This window comes from Zalophus californianus, chromosome 6, assembly GCF_009762305.2.
Source record: "Zalophus californianus isolate mZalCal1 chromosome 6, mZalCal1.pri.v2, whole genome shotgun sequence".
In the NCBI taxonomy this organism is placed as follows: Eukaryota; Metazoa; Chordata; class Mammalia; order Carnivora; family Otariidae; genus Zalophus; species Zalophus californianus.
Genome location: NC_045600.1, coordinates 113,431,356 through 113,451,643, shown reverse-complemented (window position 1 = coordinate 113,451,643; position 20,288 = coordinate 113,431,356). Strand labels below are relative to the sequence as shown.

At 50.1% G+C, this 20,288-nt stretch overlaps 1 protein-coding gene across 3 annotated transcripts; it reads left to right on the top strand.

The window, feature by feature from the left end:
• The first annotated feature begins 1,469 nt into the window (after nt 1–1,469).
• UBL7 (ubiquitin like 7) lies at nt 1,470–14,412 on the top strand. 3 transcript variants are annotated; one of them, XM_027572741.2, is made up of 11 exons: nt 1,470–1,590; nt 3,121–3,333; nt 4,062–4,181; nt 7,823–7,905; nt 8,704–8,788; nt 9,311–9,368; nt 10,091–10,224; nt 10,485–10,534; nt 10,762–10,929; nt 11,499–11,621; nt 14,155–14,412. In XM_027572741.2, exons 2-11 carry the CDS (start codon nt 3,150–3,152, stop codon nt 14,290–14,292), a joined length of 1,143 nt encoding a protein of 380 aa, XP_027428542.1. In that variant the 5' UTR covers nt 1,470–1,590; nt 3,121–3,149; the 3' UTR covers nt 14,293–14,412. The 3 variants fall into 3 exon arrangements, with proteins under 3 accessions (XP_027428542.1, XP_027428544.1, XP_027428543.1); XM_027572742.2 differs by lacking the exon at nt 1,470–1,590 and adding an exon at nt 2,348–2,478; XM_027572743.1 differs by lacking the exons at nt 1,470–1,590; nt 3,121–3,333 and adding an exon at nt 1,621–1,820.
• Nucleotides 14,413–20,288: the final 5,876 nt, after the last annotated feature.

Below are 20,288 nucleotides of genomic sequence, written 5' to 3'. Positions count from 1 at the left end.
TGACTTACTTCACTCAGCATAATACTCTCCAGTTCCATCCACGTCGTTGCAAATGGCAAGATTTCATTCCTTTTGATGGCTGCATAATATTCCATTGTGTATATATCCATTCATCTGTCGATGGACATCTTGGCTCTTTCCATAGTTTGGCTATAAACATCGAGGTGCACATACCCCTTCGGATCCCTACATTTGTATCTTTGGGGTAAATACCCAGTAGTGCAATTTAATAGTGCTTCAGTTTCTGCATCTATTCATTGGACATTATATACTACTGTTACTGTATGTTAAAATGCAGACCATAAGACCAATTTTGGATGTTTCTGGGAAAGTATGACCACAAACTTGCACAAAGTATAGAACTGGGGTTTCAAATTCTCAGGTAAGACTATTCTCTCACACATCAACTCCCCTTTTATGGTCCTGCCCAACCAAGCAGAGAAAAATTTTTCCTGTCTTCTTAGCGCTGATGCATCATTTTTTGTTTTTTCAGGTTGCCCTTTGACATAGGGTGCAAATTTTTTAAAGGTTTCAATTTCATGCAATGGTGTCAGTTTCAGTCTCTGAGGGGCTCAGTGCTTTCGTCCTCCCAGACCATGCAGTCTGTTTGCTCTCCTCAGTCAGACTATCCTGCTCAGTGGCTGCCCCAATCCCTGGCCTACGTTGGGATGTTCTGGAATTACACTTTTACGTTTGTGCACACCAGATCTGCCTTCAGCTGCTATGATCAACCTCATTTACTTCTTATATTCACTTTTTTTTGTTTTTTTTTTCTTTCCTTAGTCCTTAATTCTCGAATAGAGTCCAATTAGAAGTAGCTCCTCAACATCTTAGCGCTAATTCTAACTTCGTGCAAACAATCCAATTCGAACTGTGCATCTAAAATATGCAGTTTCTCTGTAACAGTTCAGTGGAAATTCCTCTCCCCAAGTTCTATGGATGACTGTTACATAAAACTCGCCACTGCGTGTTGAGGTATCACGATCTCGACTTAGTAACACCCCTCCATGGTTTAGAGGGAGTCATCCTTCCCTTCCCTGTTTGCCTCCACAGATAGGTTGGCGACGAGAGGCACAAGTAAGAGGCTCACTTCCCCCGGGGGCACGCCGTTTTCTAGGGGGAGGACGGCGACGTACCGCTCGGCGTGTCTGAAGAGGCTGCTCCGGAAAGCGCCCTCGGGCGTGAGGGTGGCCAGGGTCGCAGCGGGAGGGGATGCGGGCGGGCCTTCCCTCCAGCGGCGCTGTGACAGCCCACCGTAGCCGACGGATTCTGCACGCTTCCCGGGATGGCGCCAGGCCCACCTCCTGCGAGTCGCGCCCTGGAAGGCAGACAGATAACCAGGCCCCTCGCCCGCGAAAACTGCATAGATACCCTCGCGCGGGAAATTTCGAATGGCCTAGAAGGCACGCCCTCCCCGTCGACCGGAAGCTTTGGCCATAGCGCCACTAGTCTACAGGCGCCTCAGAAGGGGCGGGGTTGCAGCAGAAACTGCAACTCCCAGAGTGCAGCGCAGGGCTTCCGGCTTCCGGCGAGTGGACCGGAGTGTGTTTACACCGGCGGCTCTGCGGCCGGATTCCTTCCGCGGGACGGGTGAGGGCGCTGGGCCCTGGGCCGCGCGCGCTAGACGTGTGTCTATTAGTTAGCTGGTCCCGTGGGAGCGGTGGGGTCGTCACCTAAAAGATAGTGTCCCTGACCCACTACTAGCTGTCTGTAACCTTGGGCCAGTGACTTCACCTTTCTGAGTTTCGGTTCCCTCGTCTGTAATATGTGGATGATAATGCCTGCCTCAAGGAACAATTGTGAGGATTAAATGAGATATGGTATATAAAAAGACCTATTTATTCTCATAAACCTGAACAGTATTAAAGTAGATGTGTACCTTGAGGATACCTTGGGGTCTGCTGTACAGCCTCAAAGCCACACGACCTTTTCCTTTTTATTTTTACTCTTGCCTACTAGAGGCCTCTTTGGAAGCAGTAATTATAACGAGGGCTTGCCTGGTCCTATGAGATTCTTCCACCCTCGGAGTTCCTGATTCATTTTCCGGATACATTTGCCAAGCATTGGGACAATAAAGGCAAAAATTCTAGTCTTTGCTTTCCAGGGCCTCCTAGAATGGGTTGGGGGTGGAGTGGAGGGTTGAGAATTAAGTAGATATTTGTAAGCTTTGCCCTGAGGGAATGTGAGAGGAAGGGGAGAGGGGATGGAGGAGGTTGTATTTGAGTTGATCTTGGCAGGAATTTGCTAAGAGACCAAAGGGAGGAGGAATTACATGCAGTGTGAGGGAAGGCTTTCTGGGGGTGGACTTAAGTGCTGAAGAGGTTAGGGTAGGACAGGGCTCTATTGGGGGCGGGGAGGAAGGCTGGCAGAGGGAACAGAAAGAATGTTGTCATAAGCCAGGCTGCAGAATTTAGACTTATTCATAGAAGTGGTTTGGAGTCATTGGAGGAGTTCTAAGCAGAGGAATGACTTGATAAGGTCGGTGTTTTAAAACGATGATTAACTGTGGAGAACAAACAGATGGTTACCAGAAGGGAGCTGGGTGGGGGAATGGGTGAAATAGGTGATGGGGCTTAATAGTACACTTAATCGGGATGAGCAGTGAGTAATGTATAGAATTGTCGAATCGCTAAATTGTACACCTGAAAGGAATACTCACTGTATGTTAACTATACTAAGTTGAAAAAAATAAAGTGATGAGTTGGCTTACTGTAGCATGGATGTTTGATAGGGAGAGAGGCAAGAGTCAGGGAGCTTGTTATAAAGCTATTGCAGTTCAAGAAGAGTTGATGAAGAAAATTGGAAATAAGGAGCATACATAAGGGAGAGGGTTGGATGATCTCGTTTGAACCTCACAACATTCCTATTAAGTGAGATGGTGTTTTTATGTCCACTTTAAAGATGAAGGAACTGAGGCCTAGAGAGCTGAAGTTTTGTGCTGTTTATCATAGGATGAGTAAAGAGAGGATCCCACATTCTAGTTCTGGCCTCCTGATGTTGCATCCTGTGTTTTTCCAACATTGTCACACTGAATTAGCTTTCATTCAACCCCTTGGTGGGGTGGGGGTGGTGTAGGGTGGTGGTCTGTCCTTTAACCACTAAGGCTTTGTTCCTTTACAGGGAGAAAGAGAGAGCGCGAAAGAGAGAGGATGTCTCTCTCAGATTGGCACCTGGCGGTGAAGCTGGCTGACCAGCCACTTGCCCCAAAGTCTATTCTCCAGTTGCCAGAGTCAGAGCTGGGTGAATACTCACTGGGGGGCTATAGTATTTCATTTCTGAAGCAGCTTATTGCTGGCAAACTCCAGGAGTCTGTTCCAGACCCTGAGCTGATTGGTGAGTCTCTGTGGACTGGGAATGGGCTGCTGCTCTGATCTCTTTCTGGGGAGATACTTCTGGAATTATAAGGGTAAATTAAGAGTTTGGGATTTGCTGCCTCATCATGTTAACAGTCTGGGAAGTGAGTGTTGTTGGGTGACTAGGAACACAAACCATGTAATAAAACTATCGATTGCCATTTCAGTTGTGCGTTATACTGAGCTACTTTATCACAGAGTTCCTTAGCTATAACATGGAAGAGCAAGAATTTGGGGTAGGCTAGAGAAGGAGGAGTGCATTGTTGGGGGAGGCCCCCAGTATATGGTATTGAAGATGGGTTTTGAGGGATGATTAGAAGGATTTTTGTTTGCTTGGTTGGTTAGATGGAAGGTAATAAAAAAGGAAAGGAGGATGGCAAGGGTATTCTAGGTGGAGGAAGAAGGAATTAAATTAAATTACAGACATAATTTATAATAGCTGAGAGATCCAATTGATTCATCCTTTTTTTGTTGTTGCATTTTCCTATTCATTTAAATTGAGCAGTCTCCAGGATGTTAAGCTCTAGAGCTTTCCTATGCATAGATTCTGTATTTTATGACTTTGTACTTGCTAATGCTTTTTATTAAAATGTATGTATTAAATAAAGCAAGTGTCATTGTCTGTCCAATCAAGATAAGTTTCTTAGGGGCAGACACAATCTACATTGTTTTGAGGAGCAAAATATAAATGGACCGTTCTCTGTTTAGATCTGATATACTGTGGCCGGAAGCTTAAAGATGACCAGACCCTTGACTTCTATGGCATTCAACCTGGGTCCACAGTACATGTTCTGAGGAAGTCCTGGCCTGAGCCTGATCAGAAACCAGGTGAGTAAGGGCCCTTAGATAGGGAGAGCCTCTGTAATCTCTACAAGGAAAGGGTCTGTGTGTTCTTGAGGCATGGCCTGGGTGGAATAAAGAGGGGATTTACTGAGATGGTGATGGAGGATATCTGTTTTACTTATTGGATTAGTATCCCATTGATAATGTGCGATTTTGATCTACTTGCTTTCAACACCACTAACAGAAGGGGGTTTGTTGCTCTACTTTTTAAGTTCATTATCCACTGTTTCCTAGTGGGGTAGGGAGTGTGTGTCTATTTAAACTCCTTTAGATTAACAGTTGATTTCTCAGTGAATTTTGTATCTTTTTGTTGTTGTTGTTGTTGTTCACATTAGAAAAAAGCTGGAAACTCCTTGTGCTCCTGTAATGATGTAGTTTGTCCTCTTGCTAGCAGATCTTCCTACAAGTGACCCTAGGTGGTGATTTATTCAATCAGGTCACTCCTGCTATCCTGGTAATGTGTTTTCCTGAAGCTTGAAAATAATAGTATTAAAGTAGCTCTTGGAGTAAACTTAGGGGCCTTTAATGCCTTTTTGATTTATTAATAAAAGGTGCTGCTTAGAACTCATAATTTAAATTTTCTGTGTTTTAAAAGCTTTCCCAAGGATAAAGCTAAGCTGTATAAAAAGATTAGCTTTGTGAAACTGGCAGTTTGACATATTTTTTACGTTCATGATTGCTGTGAATGGTTATCAGCTTGAAATTTCCCGTTTTCAATTCTAAACATAAAGGACAAAAAGATCTTCTTTTGTCCCCTCATGGGAAGTGAGAAAGAGAAAGGCAGTCTCTGACAATCAGGCGTTGGCCTGGCCCTCAGCTAGGCCTTGAAACTTGAACAATTTCACTGATCACCAACATCTGTAAGGCCACTCACTCTGAGAAAAGTAATGGATCAAGACAACAATAAGATCGCTCTCATTTTTGAACAGAGACAAAACTCTGAACATTGTCCGCATCACAAAAATGACCACATATCCCTGTCTCCAGCTATCATGAGTGACTGCTCCATCTTTATCAGTTACAGCTTGGGCCTTGCTCTAGTTTTCCTTCCTTCTAGATAAGAATTGTTAAGATATCCAATCATAAAATCACCCCCAATTCCTGACAGCATTCAACCCCGAGCAAAACCCTGCTTCTTTAAACGTCCCTCCACATCACAGCCAAAGCCCAAATCCTATAAGTCTTCTCTCACGTCATCTGATTGAGATGCCCACATTCCTATGGTGTGCATCCTCCTCTACAAAGCAGTAAACCCAGTGTGGTCCACTGTAGGTGTGCCCCTCTGGTGTTTGGCTGGAGGGCACTGCCAAAGGAAAAGTAACATTTGTTGCTCCTTTGAGCCAGATGGTTTCTCTTTGCTATCCCATTTAATCATTAGACCTGTAGGCCAGATGACAGCTTTAGCATTTTATAGATGAAGAAAAGGAGCATTAGAAAAGATATTTATTGGGGTGCCTGGGTGGCTGTCAGTTAAGTGTCTGCCTTTGGCTCAGGTCATGATCTCAGGGTCCTGGGATCAAGCCCAGCATCAGGTTCCCTGCTCAGCGGGGAGCCTGCTTCTCCCTCTTCCTCTGCCCCTCCCCTCCTCGTTTGTGTGCTTGCACGCTCTCTCTCTCAAATAAATAAATAAAATCTTTAAAAGAAAAAAAAAGGTATTTATTCAAGGTCACCTACTTAGAAAGTGAGTGCAAAAGCTGGGATGTGAATCAGGTTTTCCTGGCTCCAGAGCCCACATTCTTTCCACTGGACTGGCTGCCTCCCACTTCCAAAAGAGTGAGACTGAGATTAGCTCAGAGATGTTGTAGAGACAACCATAACCCTTAGCTGATTGCTGGCTTAAGCTATTAAGAGTCCTTTTCCTCCTCCCTTTGGCCTGGAGATTTATTTTTGAAACAAAGTCACGTTTTATTGTGAGTGAAAATAAACTCAGATCCGAAAAGAAACTATCATGTTGGCATTTTGGATATTTTATCCTTGAGTGCTCTTATAAAAGGAAGCACATTTCTTGATCTCCCACTAGATTAGCGCCTGTAGGAGGAGAACCTGTCAGTTCCCTTCCTTCCCACCTGGATCCCTTTGATGGTTCTCTGTGGCAGGTTGCAAATCCCTTCAGGATCTCACTGAGCCTGCTATTCCAGCAGCGCTGTGTACCCTGAACTCCAGCCACAAAAACCAACTTGCTGTTCTGTCAAAGCACTTCGTTGTTTTATGCTTCCATGACTTTGCACATGTTCTCACTTAAGCTTAGGACTTTCTCCCCCTAGTAAACATGTGCTTGGCCTTAAAACACCCTCTCAGATGGTCTCCCCTGGGAGACGGCTCTGTGTCCTAGCCTGCCCTCTGCATGATGGCTGTCTGCCTCCTGCCCCTCGTGCCCTAACTGGGGCCCACATCTCTGCGGAGCGCCTAGCATGCTCTTCTGTCATTGTGTGTTTGTGGGTTTGATCTAGTCTCGCTGCTTCTCCTGTCCCAAGAGTTTCTTGTTGTAGCAGGGAGTCTTATTTTTTTGCCTTCCTGTGCCTTTCCCCCAAACCAGGCCTGGAGTAAATTGCTTAGTACATGTTTGTTAAATGAATAAATTGGGTAATTCACTTAAGATGAATATTTTTTTGGAAGATACCACTGTCCTGATTAGAAGTATAGGTAAGGACATGGTTGCTATCCCAGACCCCAGGCTGCCATTCCCCTTGCTTTGGGACGGTGGCCCCTGGAGTTGGGCAGTACATGGTGTGTATAATCACAAGAAGCTGTCCCAGGTGAGGAGAACCACACTTAAAAGTGTGACCCAGTGTGGACTTCATACCTCCTGCCCCTCCTTTTACCCAGATCTCTTCACCTGTGAAATGGGCTGATGTCCTAAATAGTAAAGTAACCAAGTAAAACTAAAACAGCTGCTAAACTTTTCCATATTGGGAGTGAATCATAGTGTCCAAAGATCAGAAGGGAGCTTTGAGTCTCAGTGAAGCACTTGTTATGGGGCATGTGATACAAGGTTGTTACAAGAACCCTAGGAGCACAGTGTGTTTTCTCGGTCCTTTTTAAATATTTTTTTAAAAATTCAGAATAATATTACAGAAGCCTGAAAGAAGATATCAAAGAGGAAACAATCAGCCTTCATCCTGCCACCCTACCCAGGTTCTCTTCTTCCCTCTGTCCCTTTCCAGCCTGGGACCACGTGCACACGGACACATTTTACGTAGCTTTACTAGAGAACATATGTACAACTTTGTGTTCTATTTCTCTCCCTTAACATATTGTGTCAGCATCGCTCCATATTGTTCAGATGGCTTTTGGTTCTTATTTTAAACCACTGTATAAAAGTCTACTGAGTTGATTATACCTTCCCCCTTGCAAATGTAAGAAGTCTAGAATTCCTGCAGTGGGAGATCGATCAGAGCCGTCTCTTTCATGTGGCAAGGTTCACCTCTGCCAGAGCTGGAATCTCTTTGTTTTATATACTGGAGAAGCTTAAAAGAGCACAGTTTTCACATCTGCGGCATCGGTGGGTGTTTCTGCACGGGCACTCATCCTCTTAGCAGGGTGCTGGGGGAACGGGCTGAAATGCTGCACTGCATCTGCTGCAGGGACAGGGCCGGGTTGTAGGTAACTGAGTGTCTTGTCCCCAGAACCTGTGGACAAAGTGGCTGCCCTGAGGGAGTTCCGGGTGCTGCACACTGCCCTGCACAGCAGCTCCTCCTACAGGGAGGCGGTGAGTGCGTGCCCAGGCCCCTTGCCCAAGCCTCCTGTCAGGATGGCAGGAGAGGGTGCTAACGCTGGTGAGTGGTATAGAGTGGGAGATGGTGGGCCGTCGCCATGGCTACCGAGAGTTCCTGGGGAGTTTTTGTCATGCCTGTGGGTCTCAGTAGAGCCCTGTCATCCCCCAAAGAGGCTCTCTCAGCTAGGTATTGTTGATTCCATCTAATGATAATGATACCACCTCTCCTGATATTGGCCTCATGGAATGAATGTAGTTACAGCCTGTGGATCCACATACTGTTTCTGCTGGGCCTTGTTCTTTGACTTTCTGCTGAATTGCCTGCCCACTGCTCCTTACCTGGATTTCCTCACTGAGAAAATGTGCTGACGTGTCTCTGTAGGAGAATTGATAAGCCAAATTAATAGAGCTGCAAACTTCTCAATATGTATGCATACAAAAATGATAATTTTATAGAGATTGAAAAGGGCTTTTGGGACCTAGAGGAACGCTTGTTACTGGGCTTATAAAGAGAGCTTTTATTTTGGAAGCATTAGAACTGTAGAGGAGGGAAAGGGATAGAAATTGAAGGTTTACTGTGATCTTGCTTTTTTTTTTTTTTTTTAATGTTTACCCTCCAGTAAACCACAATCTTAGAGCAAAAAGAGGTTCATCTGTTTCCTGGGGCTATTGTTCCATTGTAGTGGTGTGTGTGCGAGCTTGTAGAGGGAGGAAGCCCTTCAGCAGCGTGCGGGTGTTTGCTGAGTGGATTGGGCTTAGTTGAGTGCTCAGCCCCCCCCATTTCTCCTGCAGGTCTTTAAGATGCTCAGCAATAAGGAATCTCTGGATCAGATCATTGTGGCTACCCCAGGCCTCAGCAGTGACCCTATTGCTCTCGGTAAGTGCCAGAGGAAATAGGAGTTGTTGGAGAAGGAGAAACCAGGGGAAGGCAATTACCATCTTGTCCAGGATCACTGGTCTTGTTGAGGGAGAGGGGAGACCAAGACACATTCCCTACACCCAGCCCTCCAAGGGCGGTCAGTGCCACGGAGAAATCATGGCCTACCTAACATCAGAAATGAGACGTGAGGATGCCAAATGGGGGCAGCAGTTAGCCCCCAGTAGGGAAGACTTCCTGAACACATTGGTGGCTTAGGGAAGAACCCAGACGTATGGGGAAGAGAGGCTGGCGTGTTAGTCTAAGGCGTGTGGCCTAAGTGCAGGGGGAGGCGGTGAGAGGGGCACAAGATGGAGAACACTTGGTTTGTGTTTCTTGGTGCTTCGTTTCCCCCCTTCTCGTGGGAGCTGCTTTGTGATCCTATGTCCCTGTCGAGCCGGTTGATCTGAGGCCTACAGCCTCTTCACCCTCCTGGATCTGGCTCGATTGGCAGTCTCTCAGGTGAGCCCTGTTCTCCTTCAGGCGTTCTCCAGGACAAGGACCTCTTCTCCGTCTTCGCTGATCCCAGCATGCTTGATACGTAAGTACCCCCATCTTAGTAAAGGGTCCCCTATCCCTCCCCAGATGGTGGGCCCAGAATCCTCATTGTCGCCCTGGATTCTGCTCTTAGAGCCCAACCCTGTCTATCCCTGCGTCCACCTGTGAAGTATGTCAGGAGGTGAGAAAGAGCAGGGGCTACCAGTAGACCAACAAAGCCCAAGGGCAGGGACATGTGGAGATGTGGAGACGAAGCAGGGTTCTGAGGGCGGTGGCTTTGCGGGCCAGGCTCAATTCAGCTCTTTCTGTAGACATTGGAGAGCCTTGGAAATATTTTAGGATGGGGAAAGCAAGCAGTGCATTGATCCCTAAAATTTGAGAGCCGGAAGGGACATAGTAAAGGTCATATCCCTTACTGTGCAAGTGAAGAAAATAGCCCCACCCCGGGAAGAGAAGGGACCTCCCAGAGATTTCCCAGAGGAAAGTCGCGACGGAGTCGAGGCTGAAGAAGGGCGCCCGAGCCTCCTAGGCTGTGCGTGTCCCATGACGCCTTGCTGGAGGGGCAGGTGAAGCATGTGAAGTGGGCCCTTGGACCGCAGACCTGGCCGCTGTGGCTGGGGGCAGAGCCAGCCGGTGGGAGGTGCTGAGGAATTTAAAGGCGGGCACAGGCAATGCGATTATCTGGAAGGCACCCAGAACTTCTGTCATGCCCAGGGAACTCGGTCCTTCGTAGTTACCCTCTGTTTCTTCCCGCCTCTGCCCCAGGTTGGTGCCTGCTCACCCAGCCCTGGTCAATGCCATCATCCTGGTTCTGCACTCGGTGGCTGGCAGCACCCCACTGCCGGGAGCCGACTCCTCTTCGCGGAGCGCACCCTCCAGCTCATACCGGGACATGCCAGGTAGGCCCCAGGGCAGTGTAACGTAGGCCCCCTGGGGAGCAGGCGGTGGCCCAGGGATTTGCTTTACTCAGCAGCTATGTATAGCGCTGGCAGAGGGCGTTCCTTGGGAACTCTCGGTTTGAGTCAGGGAGTGCATCTGTCCTGTAATTTTCCAAGGGGAGAGATGAAAATGTGAATTTGGAGAGTATCTGAGCTGAGATTCTGGAGCTGCGCCTGTGCCTTTCTGTTCTTCCTCCCCAAATCTGTTCTCCCTCCTCCAGGTGGCTTCCTGTTTGAAGGGCTCTCTGATGACGAGGACGACTTTCACCCAGTAAGTGGCCTGGCTGCTTGCCACTTGAGGAGATGGTGCCAGGGATGCGCCTCTCCTTGGGACTTGGCACACCCAAGCTGGGAGGTGGTCTTAACCTCTTCGGTGGCCAATCTGTGGCCTACTCTTCCCTTCTGAACCTGGCAGCAGTTCAGGTAGTTCCTGTAGCGGGGGCAGGGTTCATGTGGGACCGTCACAGTGCCACTTCCCCGATTGCCTCCCTTCTCCAGAGCTCCAGGTCCACGCCCTCTAGCAGCACACCCAGCTCTCGCCCAGCCTCCCTGGGGTACAGTGGAGCTGCCGGCCCCCGGCCCATCACCCAGAGCGAGCTGGCCACCGCCCTAGCCCTGGCCAGCACTCCGGAGAGCAGCTCTCACACGCCGACTCCTGGCACCCAGGTATGGAGGGAGGGCCTGAAGAGGGAGGCCGGCCCCCAGGGGAGAAGCTCCCTAGCAGTACTGACCCTGGTACTCCATCTGGTTTGAGCTGAAGTCTGCCTGGAGCCCTGGTGGGGTTCTCAACGGCAGCTTGGTCGACCTCCCCCTGTCCCTTGTCCTTAGGGCCCAGCCTCTGGGGTGCGGTACAGTCCAGAATTCCTCCCCTCATAGCTCAGAAGTACCTCCCCTCACATAACGTGCCCTTCTTCATCCGTGACAGGGTTCAGCCGTCCGGCTTAAGTGTTCCTGGTAATGGTCACTCTAGTTGCCAAGGCCATCTCTCCCAGTGCAGCGGTCCTAGGCTAGGTTAGGGGCTCGATTCCATTTCCCTGGAGCAGGAAAGGATGGAATCTTCCCTGGCCACAGCAAGCTTTTAGGCATCCCTCTGTGGTTGTCTCATGCAGGTCTCTGTTGGGAGGCAGTAATTGGGTCCCCTGGGGACCCACGATGGGGTGCTGTGACAGTAGCTGGTATGTGCTGGAAGATTGAGGTGGCTCTGAGGGTGGCACTGACCGCTGATTCGTCTCTAGGGCCATTCCTCGGGGACCTCACCGATGTCTTCTGGGGTCCAGTCAGGGACGCCCATCACCAATGATCTCTTCAGCCAAGCCCTACAGCATGCCCTGCAGGCCTCGGGGCAGCCCAGCCTTCAGGTTAGTTGTCCCTCCTGGTGTCCTAGTTACTGGCGACTTCTTAGCTACTTTGGATAGTCAGCTTCTTTCTGCTCTTCAGAGGGCCTTATTCACTCCAGGAACAGCTGGGGCATGGTGGTGTGACAGGAGAGGATGTTTCCAGCAAGGGCAGTTGTCCCTGTGGCTTTCACTCCTGTACCCTGTGACTGTGGCCTGCCCCTACTGACTGTGTGGCTTGGATACTTAGGGCAGTTTGAGTCAAAGAGTTGTTCATTTATTCCATGAGCATTGACCGAGCCTTGAGCGTGCTATGTACCAGACCTGGGTCCAGCTCCTGGGGCAGAGACAAGCCATCATCATCACTGCCATGGAGGGATACCAGCAGAGCTGATTGTCAAAGAATTGGTTAGAGGCTAGCCAGGTGGGGAAGGAGGTATTTAGGTGGGAGGATGGTGTCTGGGCAGAGGCAGCCACCTGTGGAGGTACATGTGACATACCCAAGCCTATAGGCTAGAAGGCAGTGTCCTCATGGAGAAGATCCTAGATGGAGCCAGTGAAAAGGGAAGCAGGAGCCTGAGCATGAAGGCCTGGAGTGCTCAGGTAAGGAGACCAGACTGGATTCTGTAGTCACCAGGGAACCATGGAAGGTTTTAAGCAGGGAGGGATACCATCAATGCTCTGCTTCCTGGGAGGGTCACCCTAGCAGCTAAGTGGAAGGCCCTAGGAACCAACGTCTGCTTGCACGTCTCCATTCATGAGGAGTCCCTGCTGCACTCTGTTTCCTTTGCTCCTCACAGTGAGCCTGGGAGACGAGTGTCATTTCTGGAACTTGTCCAGGGTCATGAAGCCATCCGGGGGAAGGACAGGGCTCAAGCTCCTGTGGTTTTTCTCTAAACCACGTGGCCCTGGTGGACAGTGAAGGAAACAGGAGCAGGACCCATGGACAGCTTGTCTTTTCCGTTCCTTCATCTTCCGCAGCTAGATGCCTCTTCCCTCTGCTGTCCAGCTCAGGAGCTTTCACTGGCTCCATCTGGCCTGTAAATGAGGCAGAGTTGGTTTGTGTGATTTTTGAAAAGCCCTCCATGCCTCACCCTTGCGTGCCCACCTCTCTCAATTTGCATGTCATCCCCACTGCCTTCTCTTTCCCATAAGTGAGCACATTGTCTTCCCTAAATTGTTCACTTCCTCCTTGATGAGGTAGAGGTATTATTAAGCTTTGAAAGTACTAAAAGAAAATGTGGGCTAATTTCTTTAAACCTTTATAGTAGAAGAGGCCTTTTGTAGCTGAGAGTCAAAATCCAAGAGCCATTGCATGAAGAGTAACACATTTTGAGTTTGTAAAAGTGAAGATTTCTGCATAGCAAACCAAACCAACCAACCAAACAAAGAAGCAAAGACCGAAGCCTGACAAACTGGGAAAAAATCTGTAACATGTATCAGGCAAAGGGCAAAACTTCCCTGGTATGGAGAATTCTAGTAATTTGGGTTTAAGAACTCCATAGAAGAATGGACAGAGGGCAGGAACGGACTCTTCGTGGAAAGGAAGTACTGAAGGCCTTAAAGCCGTGTGATTCCTTGCAGCCCCATTTCTTGGAATTTACCCTGGAGATGGAGGTACGTGTATGTAGAAAGTGACATCTGTACAGAGGTGGTCCCTGCAGCATCGTTGTGATGGCCAAAGGTTGGAAACAGCTCGGTTATGGTACACTTCAGGATGTCCATGAGTTGGAATATTGTACAGTTATTAAAAAGGTCTTTACTTAGGGGCACCTGGGTGACTCAGTCAGTTAGGGGTGTGCCTTCAGCTCAGGTCATGATTTCAGGGTCCTGGGATCAAGCCCCACGTCGGGCTTCCCTGCTCAGCAGAGAGTCTGCTTCTCCCTCTCCGTCTGCCTCTCTTCCCACTTGTGCTTTCTCTCTCTCTCTCAAATAAATAAATAAAATCTTAAAAAAAATAAAAATAAATAAAAAGGTCCTTACTTAGTGGCATAGAGAGATCACCGAGATGCATTAATTATGTTGGAAAAAAGTGAGAGGGGTTGCTGAATGTAGAACAAGGGTCTCAGAAAAGAGTAGATAAAAGAACACATATTTGTATTTTCTCAAAGAAAGTAAAATAGGTTCTCTGGGGTGGGAATGGGAGTGGATAGACTGAGACTTTTCACTCTGCGTCATGCTCAGAAACAAAACTAATTTAAAAATGTATGCCCTTCCCCCATTTTGTGTGTACGTGTCTGTCGGTCTGTACATAGAGCAGAAGAAAGTAAGTCGTTTAATTTTTTGAAATTTAGACTGTGAGTAATCTGCGCCTTCTCTTTTCATCTTTATGGTGACATTTTCCTTTTTTTAATTGGGAAAACTTTGTGTTTGTTCTCTAAACCTTCCAGCTCCTCTGGTAGGTAGTCTTCCTCGAAGCCCTGAGTGCTGTGGAACTTCACAGCGGCGACTTTGCTGTGGGAACCCACCTTCCCTCTCCCCGCCTAAGAGAGCAGACCTGAGGGAGTCTACAGAGGGTCCCAGCTAACCGCTCCTGCCTGCTCCTGTCTTTCTACAGAGCCAGTGGCAGCCTCAGCTGCAGCAGCTGCGTGACATGGGCATCCAGGACGACGAGCTGAGCCTGCGGGCCCTGCAGGCCACTGGCGGCGACATCCAAGCGGCCCTGGAGCTCATCTTTGCCGGAGGAGCCCCATGAACTCCTGCTCCTTCTCACCGCCCCCCATCCCCAGCAAACTGCCAAGGTGGCTGCCCACAGGAGGCACTCCTGAAGGTGCCCCGTCTCTCCTCTCCCCAATACATCTGATGGTTGACCTTCTGCCTTGTCCATTGCGTGGCCCTTCTGGCTGACCGGAGCTGGTGGAGGCAGCGGGGCAGGCATGGTGTGTGGGTCTTGGTGTGTAGCTCGCCCCTGCTTCTGAGCCCTGGGTGGAAAATTTTAGACCCGTGTCATGGGATGTTGTGTGATGCCCATACTCTCTTTTGGGAGAAGTTTCACGTGATAGCCCCAGGCCCTTTGGTACTTTAGGGTGTGTTATCCTCAGGACATGCCCAAGGCTGGAGCAAGGCTGCCACCCAGTGTCCAGGGTGGCTGCCATGTGGCCAGAAGAGGCATGTGCTGCTCAGATGACCCCAGGCTGGGGAGTGGCCAGGGGTACTTTTACTGGGAGCAGGTAGGGCAGCTTTCCTTCCCACGGGCTTCCAGAAGATTCCATGTCCCTCCCCTGGCCTTGTCTCCTCAGGCAGTCTTTGCCGCTGATGCTGTAAGGACGCCAGACTCCAGGCCTCAGAGCAGTGCCAGGAGGCAGGGCCCGCTTCTCTGTCCTGAAGGCGTAAATACAAGAGCAGTTAAATAACAATGCTAAACAACAACACCAACACGAACTGGGCTCAGCTTTCATCTTGAAGAGAGGGCACCAACCCCCAAGCTGCTGCTCCATCTGCCTGAGCTCTCGTTCCCCTTGGCACAGTGTTCCCGACTGCGTCGCACACACGCCCAAGTTGAGCGAGTGGGTTTCGTGTGCCTTGAATACTTTGTCACATCCTTCCCCTCAGATGGTGTTTCCGTGGAAAGGAGCTCAGAGGTCTGCTCCTGCCCTGTGTCTTCGGCAGACGTCTGTCCTCAGCATCCCCAGTCATGGTCATTCAGCTTCTGCTTGTCGCTCCTTGGGACAAGAGGTCTCCCCCCCTCCTAAGGACTGCCTGCTGTGTCCTTTGTTCCCCAGAGCGTTTGGCCTTTAGTCCCCACAGACAAGCCTGCTGCTCCCTCTGCTCTGTTAGCATGGCTCTAGTTGGGGAGAGGAATGGCAGTTCAGTTGCCCCTTTGGCTTGTGCTGGTGTTGGTGCCCAGCATATCCTGTTCTCTCTGCATGACTTCCAATTTATCAGTGACGCTCTTAAAAGGAGGTTCTTGGGGTAGGGGGGACCCACAGTTTCAGATATGGCCTGAGCAGCACATTGTTCTTTCCCTCCTCCAGAAAACGTGAAGTCTTGCTGCATTCCCTTCTCAGTCCTAGAATTAATGTTGAGAGGTGTTCGCTGAAAAGGCTCGGAACTCACCAGGTTTCTTGGTGCCAGGCCTCTTTGTGCCTCAGTGGTCTGCTTGGAGCTCAGCTGCCCCCTTGGGCTTGAGAACAAAGACCAGGAAGCTCTGTCTTTGCACTGGCGTCCCTGGCTTGTTTGTGGTGGAAACAAAGGCCACTTCCATCCTCGTGGGACCACTTGGTCAAATGGGGCTGACAGAGCCCTTCCTCTCGCAGCCTGCCTTAGAGCTAGTTTCACTCTGTGACAAGTCATAACTCTGCCTCTGGGGACTGCCTTCAGAGGCGCTAGAGCTCCCGCACCCCTTTATGCTGTGGGACATTTGGGTAACCCTGTCCTGTCCCTGGAACTGGCCCCCAAATACCAGTTATACTGCTTCCCAGAATTGAACCGTTTCCATGATTTCCCTTTCCCTTCTTTGTCAGCTCTTTCCTCCAGGGCCTTGGCAAGTTGGCTTTGCTTCCTTTGGCCACATTTAAAAAAATATATATTGAGTCTGATAAGTGCCCCTACGGAGTCTGGGGCTTTCCATGGGCCAAGAACTCCTTCCTTACCATTGTTCCCTTCACCCTTTCAATAAACACTCATCCAGCTTCTGCTCTGTGCCAGGTAAACCTGATGGGGTCTTTGCTGTCACAGAGCCACGTCACTGGGAAGACAGAAAAACAGATGTTCACACTAAAGCCTGAGGAGAGCTGGCAAGGCAGGTCCCCTGGGCTTAGGGCTCCTAGGAAGGGGAGCCCATTTGGGTTAGGGTGGGGGGGGGAGTGTGTGTGTGTGAGGGAGAGCTGCTTGGGGGAGGCATTGGGCAGGAAGGTGTACATGTTGAGTGGGAGCGGGAAGAACAGGGCTCCGGTAGCCCTATGTGGCAGGGTGGATCTTGAGGTGGGCAGAGGCTGGGTTATTTTAAGCCATGTCACAAGGAGTTTGGACTTCCCCTAAGGATGCTGGGCAGTCACAGGAGATTTCGGATCACGGGAGAGTGAGATTTGCATTTTAGAGAGGTCACTGGCTGCTGTGTGTAAACAGGTGGGGAGTGAGGCAGGCTTGAGGGAGGGAGGCCAGCGAGGAAGTTGTGATCCACTTAGCACTGACCATGGGCTCACCAGGCAGCGTGGCCTTGTGGGGGGAGGGCGGGTGGACAGCGAATTAGCTTTGAGGAATCAGCATTCATATTGCATCTTGGGAAAGGGGAGCGTACTTAATTACCTCTGGTTTGTATCAGGTGGGGACACCGGGGTTGAGAGGTGAGGTCATCTGTCCACAGTCTCAGGATTTGGACAAGTCGGCCTTAGGAACTCAAGTCTGTCTTACTCCAAAGCTGGTGCACCTCCCACTTCTGCCCCTGGCTGGTGAGTGTGGGAGGGTGGGAGGTGCTGCAGGGTCTGACCAGGCTGAGGAGCTTGGGCTTTATCCTGACACCAGAGAGCACCTTGGATGGCTTTAGGCAGGGCAGTGGGGGAGCCAGATTCTTGTGAGGTAACCTGACAGCTGTGTGGAGGCTGGATTTGTGGGAAGTGAGATTGGCAGTAGGAGACCAGCTAGGAGGCTTGCTGCCTGCAGATGGGACACAAGTGGGGGACTCGACGAGAGCCACAGCAGGGGGATTGGGTTGGAGGGGAGGGATGTGAGATGAGAAACAAAAACTAGCTGTGGGGACGAGGGAGAGGGAGGGGGCGGCAGGGGAGGAGTGGGTAGATGGGGCAGCAAGAATAAGGGATGGGGCGTGGGATTTGGAATGCAGAGCCAGTTTGGGACATGTTGGGCTCACAGTGCCATGGAGCAGCCAGGTGGGGATGTCTTATAGAACAGTTGGATGGTTCTGAGGCTGCAGATAATAATGATCAGGAAGTCTTAAATTGAAGACTGGGCCTGTGTCATGTGAGAAGGGAACTGAACTCTTCAGCGGCAGGTAGCAGGAAAGGGACCCCCACTAAGGAGTTATACTGTATAGGGGTGGTGACTGGTGACCATGGAACACGGAATGGGGGGTATCTGCCGCTTCTGGGAATGCGAGACCAGGAGTCATCATAGCTGCCAGACTGGAAGGAACTGGACAAACTGCATGGTCGGGTGCTGTGAGCTGTCACGGAGAGACCTGGTAACCAGGGCTTGTAACCTTGGACTTGCTGCCTTGAGTCATGGTGACCTTGGGGAGATGTTACCAGGGACCCAGAGCCCAGTGATAGGGGTCGAGGCCTGAATAGGTGGGCACAGCAGAGGCAGGGAAGGTAGAGAGCTCTGGGGAACCTCGCCTGCAGGAGGGTAGCTGGAGGGAAGATGGTTGGCAGTTGGAGGGGAGATGAGACTGAGAGTGAGCTTTTGCAGTTCAGTAGAGGTGAAGTTGGAATTGATCACGAGAACTTTTCTAGGAAGCTAAGGGGAGAAAAAAAAAGGAAGAGACCCCAAAATAGAATATGTAAATATGCAAAGATGGGTGAGTTTTCTGAACAGATCCCTTCTCCTGATATAACTCACATTTGGCTGGGCTGGCATGGGCTGGGCTGGCACAGCTTGCCGGGCGCATGGGCCCCATCTGGCCTGGGCCCATACCAAGCTCTCAGAACCCTACCCTGAGCTGGCCTCTTGTCACCTCTGCCACAAGCCGTGGCATTGCATGTTTGCTGAGAAAGTCGGGGGTGGGGGTTAAATCACTTCCAACCTCCAGGCCTCCGTGTGCTTACCCAGCCTCTCCAATCCCCCTCTGGGCCTGGGGAGGTGGTAGGTCGACTTGGCTGTGCTGCTGGTTTCCCTGGGCCCAGCCCTGTCTGGCTCCTTCACTTTCTGTCTGCAGTTGCTGGTAACAGAATTCAGCTTTCTGTATGCTTGAAATACCTTGTGCTGAGACCCAGGCATTGCCCTACTGTACCTTGGCAAAGCAGCTGACAGCAATGCGCTACAGTAGTACTCATCTATCAGGCCCTCTCTCTGTGCCAGTCCTAGAGCTAGGCATGCACAGATGCTATCGCAGCTGAACCTCATGACAACCCTGAGAGGTAGATACTCCCCCTTTTACAGATGACAGCTTCCTGTTGTCACAGGACGTGGCTATGTGGGGAAACTGGCCTTCCTGGGACTGGGATGGGACTGGATCGGCACGATTCCATCAGTCCATCACCTGGGGCCTCTTACCTGGGTGCCAGACCTGGACGCCCGTGGGAGGCACTGTGGGGTCTGCTCAGCACTCATCCCTCCAGGAAGTGGCAGCTTGCGTCTTAGAAGGGATTCATTCTTCTAAGTGAGACTGGCTAAGGGTTAGATCTTTTCCACAGACAGCCTAACCTCTTGGAGCTCACTTGTGTCCTGTTTGACATTTTCCCTCAATTTATATAAGTGGAGATTGACAATGTGCAAATCAGAGATGGCAGGGCACTCAGAGATAGGCTGGTGATTGTTCTAGATGACTGATGGAGTCAGTCATTCTTGTTAGGGCAACCCTAACGATGGACAGGAACAGGGACAGTCTAAGGTCCTGTGGTGGGGACCAGAAAACCAATGGCTCTCATGCAGGATGGGGTCTCATTTTTCCCCCTCCTAGGCCCAGATTCAGACTCATCATCTTTCTCAACCAGTGTTCCAGAAAGCCACTGCTGATGGGTGGGAATTGGCCCAAGGATGACTCTGGGCTAAGATCAATAGGATTTAGCAGGCTGCTGTCCCAGCTCAATAGGGCAGTGCCTTTGGAGGGGCTTGGTCAGGAGTGAAGTCGGTCTTCCAACCCTGTACTACTCAGCCTCTTTTCTAAATGTTGTGTTCTGATCTGCCACCCTATTTTTGAAGGAGGTGGACACAAACTGGGCTGCCCAGCACCTAAGAGCTTCTCTGTAGAAGTTTGTTAAGTGACTGCTGTTGTCCTAGGAATCAGCCAGGATGACAGAGAACAACCAAAACCCCATGAGGGACCTAGTTGGTACTGGGGTTATTTACCCTGAAAAAAAGAGTAGATTTAGAAGGGCACGACCTCCGTGTTGAAATCCCCTATTGAAATCCCCTGGCTCTATCCCAGGAAGAGGGATTAGACGTGGTCTGTGTGGCCTTGGAGGACAGATTTAGGACTACTGGGCAGGAGTCTTCCTCTGGGGGGAGACGTTTTCATCAGAGCTAAGTAAGGTGGGCAAGGCTGCCTTGGAGGTGAGCTCGTCATCACTGGAGGTATGTGAGAGGCTGCATGATCACCATCAGGGCTGCCGCGAAGGGCTCCCAGGTCCGACCGAATGACCTCTGAGAGTCAAGAATTGGAATTCTTAGATCACTGTATCTATGGAAGACTGGGAGTGGTTTGTGGGAGACTACATATCTGCAAGTGTTTCTTTTCATTCAGGAGGCCCAGCAGGCTCAGGCATCACGTCAGAGCTGGGAGGGTCCTGGGACGCCTATCCTGCAGAGATAGTTTTAGAAGCATATGTATTTCAACCTGCAAACAAGAAGGACATGCAGAAAGTAGGATGAGAGAGCTTTGTTGGTCTCTGGTCTAGAGGGAGATGGACCAGAAGAAGCATAGCTCCTCTTTCTCCTGTAAATGGAGGAATGGAGGCTAGGGCTGGGGCAGGGCCTTGCCTAACTTGGGTCAGTGGCCAGCTGGGATTTTTTCTTTGACCTCCCAGCCACTTCTAGTCAGGAGACTTTCTTAGTCTAGATGGGCTCCACATGACT

Excerpts from the sequence above, each read along its gene's own strand:
- UBL7 (XM_027572741.2), top strand. The coding sequence starts at position 3,150 with ATGTCTCTCTCAGATTGGCACCTGGCGGTGAAGCTGGCTGACCAGCCA. Across the intron at positions 9,369-10,090 it reads GATCCCAGCATGCTTGATAC|GTTGGTGCCTGCTCACCCAG; the intron begins GTAAGTACCCCC and ends CCTCTGCCCCAG. Across the intron at positions 11,622-14,154 it reads CGGGGCAGCCCAGCCTTCAG|AGCCAGTGGCAGCCTCAGCT; the intron begins GTTAGTTGTCCC and ends GTCTTTCTACAG.